Source organism: Cariama cristata, unplaced genomic scaffold (assembly GCF_000690535.1).
Source record: "Cariama cristata isolate BGI_N322 unplaced genomic scaffold, ASM69053v1 scaffold42369, whole genome shotgun sequence".
NCBI classification, from domain to species: Eukaryota; Metazoa; Chordata; class Aves; order Cariamiformes; family Cariamidae; genus Cariama; species Cariama cristata.
The window spans coordinates 21,057-28,167 of record NW_009637046.1 but is presented as its reverse complement, the minus strand read 5'-3'; the positions used below and the strand labels follow the sequence as shown (position 1 = coordinate 28,167).

General features: G+C 38.3%; 1 protein-coding gene across 1 annotated transcript; it reads left to right on the top strand.

The window, feature by feature from the left end:
• Nucleotides 1-1,426: 1,426 nt before the first annotated feature.
• LOC104167783 (interferon gamma receptor 1-like) lies at nt 1,427-1,921 on the top strand (the record flags this gene model as incomplete). Its single annotated transcript, XM_009708142.1, has 1 exon — nt 1,427-1,921. A coding segment is annotated over one exon (495 nt), but the record flags the coding sequence as incomplete, so codon positions are not given.
• Nucleotides 1,922-7,111: the final 5,190 nt, after the last annotated feature.

Genomic DNA, 7,111 nt, shown 5'->3' with positions numbered 1-7,111 from the left:
TCAGTGGTGCCCAGCCACAGGTTAAGGGGTAACGGGAACAAACCAAAACTCAGGCAGTTCCACCTGAACATGAGGAAGAACTTCTGTACTTTGAGGGTGTCAGAGTGCTGGCACAGGCTGCCCAGAGAGGGTGTGGAGGCTCTCTCTGGAGATGTTCAAAACCCGCCTGGGCACCACCCTGTGCAACTGCTGTAGGTGACCCTGCTTTGGCAGGAGGTTGGGCTGGATGGTCTCCGGAGGGCCCCTCCAACCCCCACTGTTCTGTGGCTTGTAGCTTTTCTTAAACAACATTATTTTTCTGCCCCTTTTTTCCTCCTCCCTATATCCCTTTCTTCCAGATTTGCCTCAACCTGTATTTTCAGTCGGATTATTTTTTTACAAAGTATGTCAAAAAGAGTGATTATGTACTACATTTTTATTAAGAAATTAGCTTATCTACAGTACTTGATAATCTGATACCCATATATTGTGAATTATGAAATTTGGAAAAGGACACTCTTAATTGAGTAACCCTTTCTCCCTATGCTTTCTGTTAGCTTTAGCGAACACCATCATATAGCTGAAAATTTACCCTACTTTGCTTTTCATATGTATTCTTGAAAAGACCTTTTAACAAAACAACAACAAAAAAAACCACAAAACAAAACAAAAAAAATGCCCACACACCAAATCTCCAACCAACCAACCAACAAAACCCCGAACCCACCCAAATCACAAGAATCTAAACAGCCTGAAGGCATGTCATAATCGTATAAAACAAGCCGCAGCCTGGCCACTGAAGGACTTAATGTGTTCTTCCTGTGGAGGGGTTTCAAAGTGAAATATTAAAGTTTGTCGCAGCATTGAGGGAGTGCTTAGTGACACAGGAGAAATAACTAGGAAGACTTCAGCATAGATATGACTACAGAGTATGCATAAAGGTTCTTCTGTCATTTTAAAGATCTCTTTCCAAAGTTTACTTTCCTCCCAGTTGAGACGGTTGCCCCAAAATATTACAGTCATTGCAAGTTACACTCATTAGCTCTACAGTATGAAGAGTATTATGGCTTACTAGTTGAAGACTATTACAGCTTTTCCTCCCTTTGCTGTTTTCCTCTACCTTGCAAACTTTAGATAACTTAAAATACAGTGGGTGACATGAAGTGGATTTGGTCCTTGCAAATGTGTTTGCCTGTAGCATTTTTGAGAGCTTGCATAAAAGTGTTAATGAAATGGTTGAAGTCATAGATATAGGCTAATGACCTTGCCGGATTCCAATTTTGCTAATTTCTGTTGGGATTGGTTGTAGTGACATTAAATTTTTATTATGAATTTGAGTTTTTTCTTTTTAACCTTTAAACTTTGACAGAAGATAAAGCCAATAAATTAGTAGACTATGTGGAACTAAAAGTGATTTATTTTTTTTTTTTCTCTTTTTCCATTTAAGGTCAGTGTGATAAGAAACCTGAACACAGACAGCATTCTAGAATCAAAATCGGAGGCAAAATATGTATCTGTAATAAGCTTCATGCCAGGTCAGTCAGCGTTGTCAGCAGATTATGAAGTAACCTCACTGGAGGCAGAGCCAAAAGAAGAAACTGTTAGTCCTGAGAATTCCAGTGAAGGAACATCTTCTGTTCCTCATCCAGAGGCTCCAGCCAAAGCAGAAGAGGTGTCTGTGCCAGAGAGCACAGAGGAGGTATCTTCTGATGACGAACAGAATCGCAAAGTAAAAGGGAGTTATTTCACTTCTGACAGTAGCCAAATGGATATATGCCATAACTCTTCAGGTTCAGAGGTTTCTACCACAGAAGTACAACAAACTGTCATTCCAAGCAGCTGTCTCAAGTTTTCTGGCTATGACAAGCCTCACGTTCCATTAGATCTGTTGATAGATGTTGGTGAAGAACAGCCTGTGATTGCTTACAGGCCGACTGACTAACCAGGATAGCTGAAGTGTTTAACCAGGACTCGGGAAGAACAGCATTACTGAAGATTATGGAAAGTCTGGGTTATATTATGAACATCTGCAAGTTGTTCTTGTTCTGACCCAACCAGAGTAACCAGTACACAACTTCGTACAGTGGGATCCTGAAATGAGACTGAAAGTGGTGCCTGCGAACAGCATAAAAAGTGAGGGAGAAACTTCCCAATAACCACTTCTACAAGTGTTTGTATATATGACTTAACCCGCTATTTCCTATTTGAAATAGTGCTTTTTTTACTCTATGGAGAACAGACTTCATGAAGAAGTATAAAACAGCAGCTGTATTACTATTTTTCCCTTCTGTTTCAAATCCTTTTCAAAATTAATTCAGTGAACATAATGCTTAAGAAGTCCTTTACTTCATTATGATAGAGATGTGCAAGAAATATTTGAGAGCTTTTGCCTTTATTGGAGGTATTCTCTTGCTTGTCTTTTTCTCTTGAAGAGTATTTGTATATTAAACAAAGTAAGAATAGACTTGTAACCTTTTCCTGTATCTCTTAAGGATTTGATTCCATTGCCAAGAAGCAGTTTGTAGCCTTTTATGCAGCGAGCAGTATGTACTTCAGGACTATTACTTTGTACATTTCAGTGGCTAAACGATAGACTTTCCTTTGTAATGTAAGTCCCGTGACTAAAAAAGCTCTTTTTTTAAAAGTGCTGATATTTGTGTATGGCTGTGTCCGTTTGAATCACCTGGATACCTTATGTAACCATGTCACCTTCCGGGTAACTCCTGTATTAGCGTGCCGGGTGATTGTCATTGGGGGAAAAAAAATGTGTGCGGTGGGTGGTTGCACAAATTCTTTAGAAAATAATTCTAATGTCCTAATTCTTAGAACAATATAATTTTTTTAATATAAAACAACAGGACTTCTTCCAAAGATGTTTTCTAGCAGGTTGAAAATGACTACCATTTTTGCCCTTTTTACAACATAACTCAGGAACTACTCCAAATTACCTCCCTCTAAAAATACATCTCAAGACAATAGAAAAGTAGCATGGTAAGTTGTACTTCCTAAGATGTTGCCATGTGACAGCCCTCTCAATTTGGTAGTGTGAGATTGTAGTTTTGAAAACCAAAGGATGAGGATTTTATTTTTTGTATTTAAAAACTCTTGAGTCTAATGCCTGCAGTCCAGTTATTTCCCTTTAGTCAAGATTTGATGGGTATTTTCTGTTTGTAGGAAATGCTTACTAGTTCTTAATGAAGATTAGTTCAGAAAAAAAGGATGTTATACAGACACAAGGTGGTGCATTTATATAAAATGATGTCTTTGTTTTAAAAGATATTTTTATAGGATTTAGAAATGTTTGCATGTTATAGGAAGTGGCTTTAAAGGAAAACCAGTATCATAGTACTTCTGTCCTTACACTTCTCAGTGGCACGAGTATCCTGCAGATATCGGACATTAACCACAATGGTACATACACAATTCTGAAAGATTGAAAGACAATAGCTTTTTTTTCCTGTCTCTACTCATGGGAGGATAACAGATTGGTTAGCAGGGGTTTGATAATTTTAGGAAAAGCCAAATCAAACAGGTGAATTTTGTAGTTATGATGTAATGGAAAGTCCAATTAGAAGGATTTTAGTATGTGTTAGCCGTCTTTGAGTTCCTAGGAGACAATGCTGGTGACTATCTGCTTAGAATCTACTAGCATGTGGATATCTCCATTGCAGAAGTGCAGAAAATAACTCCCTTGGTGTTGCAAGGCGGCTTTGAAAATCAGAATTAACTCGCACTTGAAACTTCAACTAAACTGACTCTTCAGTTAATAATATGGTTCACCACTGAAGGGTGTTATTAGGAGTCTGTCTGCTAAGGAGATGAGCAGCTGTGTCTTGTGCAGAGCTTGAAGTTGATGTCATTTCTTTCAGGTTTTGTGGGTTTGTTGATAAATAGGAACTGCAATAAATGTCAGGTAAGTGTTTAGCTTAAACTTGGCTCAGAAGGGAGAAATAGGATGTTAGAAACTGTGAGGTTACCTTGTTTTTTGGGAAGAAGTTTCTGATCAGACAATTTGCCAAGTATCTTCTTTGCTACTGCTCCAAGTATTTCATCTTCTTGCAATTGGTAGCTTGTTTTCCTTCTGTCAGTTTTGTCCAAAGAAAAATATTGCTCTTTTCCAAGAAGATCAGGAACTACCCATAGTAGTCATTCCATTCAGTGTATCTGTGTCAGAACTATTCTGTCAGAAGTATGTAAGGTCTTGGAAAGGTTAGATTTACATTCTTAATAGTGTGTGTTGAAACCCTGGTGCTGTTAGGAAAATTATTAACTAAGACTCAGCCTGTTAGATTTCTGTGAATATAAGAGATCACTAAGTGTTTTCTGTGCTGGAAGGTTTCCCTTTGCTGCTGCACTGGAAGAGGAATGTTATTTTTTGCCTGTGTGAAGGCAGATAGATGCATTTTAAAACCAAATAACTGTCTCTGATTCTTTTCTCCCTGCAGTACTACTACGTTGTACATTGTCCTGAATCTTTCAAGTCACACGGAGCCCTATGTGAGTAAAAGGGACCAGCCAGGTGCTAGGATGTAATTAAGGACAAGGATGTTAAGATCGATCAGAAATGACACAGAAATATATCATGAGCATATGGGAAAAATTTGGAGTGGCAGGTAGTTACATATAATGGAAAGGCACTGTTACTCTGTAAGCTGAAAAGCACAGGAGTATGAGAACTTTGTGCTATACGAGAGAGAGATATGTACAACTGACCTCTTCTGGTAACTCTCACAAGGTTAAATGTATTTTTTTAATGAAAATTTCTGAACTGTAATTACAAACGCCACTGAATTATCACCTTCCCTGCAGGTTTGTCTTCTGCGTGCTGCATACTTACCAGATAGCCAGTAGCACAGGGATAGTTCAGATGTTTAAATTGCTCAGGCTGACTTGCAGGTTTTATAATTGTGAAATAAAAAAGTTTAAGGGGGCACAGAGCACCAGGTTCTTTTATTAACTGTGACTAGCTGAAAATGTGAGGCCACAGTGAGACAAGAATGTGTTCCCTGGGTCAATAAGCTCTATTTCCCCCAGTCTTGTTTCCAGCAGTTGCTGGTAGTGGTATTAAGAGAGCCTAAAACCAGGGCAAGTGCACGACAGTATTCCTGCTGGGATGCACTGCAGCAGCCTGCAGTGTGCGGGCTTCCTGAGAGAGGGAACATGGAAACACCTTTCCAGCTACGGCTGGTTAGCCTTACTTTTGCAGTGCTGTAATACCAAATATTTGAGCCATGTGGTTTGGAAGCTGTCAGGTAGTATTTACCTATGCATTTTCACCTAACTACTAAATAAGTTTAAATCAATAAATTAATATTCTTGTGAGGGAGAAGTAGTTTGCTTAAGCTTCTTGGATATTCATGCATAGCATCTTGACACGCGTGTCAGAGTGCCTAACACTTACACGTTCAAAATCATTTAATATTCATGCCTTTTACAGGCATATCAACTAGCCAGTATGGCACATGTAGAAGGTTTCACCGTTTCAAACTGTTTCAGGTGTTTTTCACTCTTGTCAAGGCTGCTCACCATTCCTCCTTTTCCATTTCCTAAAGACAATTTGGGATATGATGGAATATAAGACTCCAAAACATTATATCCCGTATAAGAGAAATTGCATCACAAAACTTTGGCCTAATACCTGACAACAGTTCTAAGAACTTCGTTAGTTCTCTTTTTTGTGTGGACAGTGTAACTCTCTTTATCAGATCTGCAGTTAATAATTTAGTATTGCGGTAATACTATGTGCTGGCACAGAAGCATCAAACGTTCTGCTTTTATGCTTTTTCCACATAAATGAGTAATGTAGTTTAAAAAAATAATTCTTGTCAAATCTACTGACGTCTGTGGAAACAGGACATCTTGTAGTGTCCCAGTTGCTTAGAAGAGACGTGCGTGTTTGTATGTAGTCCTTGACCAGTTAAGATGGCAGGAAAACAAACTTGCATGAGAAGAGCCGCTTTTCTCAAGGCTTAGAAATAACGGGTTGCTCTGAAGTGGTGCCATGTAAACAGTTTAGTATTAATAAATAAGAGCTATTGTACTTGGTTCAAATTAATAGTTTCAGCATGTCTTAAAACCAGAAGAACAAACGAAATACAAAGCACCTTCCATCTTATAAAATAAGTGACCTGCATCAATTTCTTTAGTGTGGTTTTTAAAAATTCAGTCCTTTAACTATGGAGCCCTTGTTTATGAATACAGTTTCTCTGTTCTCTAAATGGATGCAATCTTTGGGCTTGGTGGGACCTCCAGGGCTCTACGGTTCATTCTTCGCCCCAGAACTGCATCCTTCCTCCTGCCCGTTTGTTTAAAGACTCTGCGACCCCATCAGGCAATTTGTTCTAGGAGTTCTTTACTTCTGTTCCATTTAAAACTTATGGTCAAAGATAAATGGTCACACCATTTGGGTGGATTAATTGCTACGGAGCAAGGAAAGCTGGGCTTCCCTGAAACTCTTACTGATTATTTGAAGTTTAAATAATGATAAAAGTCTTATTTATGTGATGTTTACTTCTTAATTAGTGAGCATGTGCATTCTTAAATGTATCTTGGAAATCAGCTGTTGGTCTTTCATGCTAATTTACCCAAAAGAATGTAGGCTACTGTTAGAAGAATTTTGGTTTCACTTGTCCGTCAAATCTAGAATGTGCAATTTAAAAACATTTTCTACTCCTGATCAACATTTTTACTCCTTCCAAGTAACTTCTTAAGACTATGAGTAGTGCTGTTTCTGGGCTGATGCCAGTAAGAACAGTTACACCTTAAGAATTCAGGTTCTCTTAGAAATGGCTGCGCAGATTGAGCGGAGTCAGAACAAATGGAGAAACTTGAATTTATAACACGTCTGCATTAATTACTACATTTAAATTTATAAGAGACTGTGTGAGTTTTAGTAATGGATTAGGGTTTTGATTAACCCACTATGAATTGCTTGCAGTCAAAACAGTTTTCTTTCCTGAGGTTTTGGGGGTTTTTTAATCTCATTTGAACATACCTCTCCCCCTCATGTTTTTTCCTTTTGTGTAATTGGACAACGACAGTGTAGCTGATCAGGCTGAAAACTAATTTTTCATTTATTTCGGGGCAAAGAAGTTTTATTTTCTACTATCTAGCCACAGCTTAAAAGAAGAAA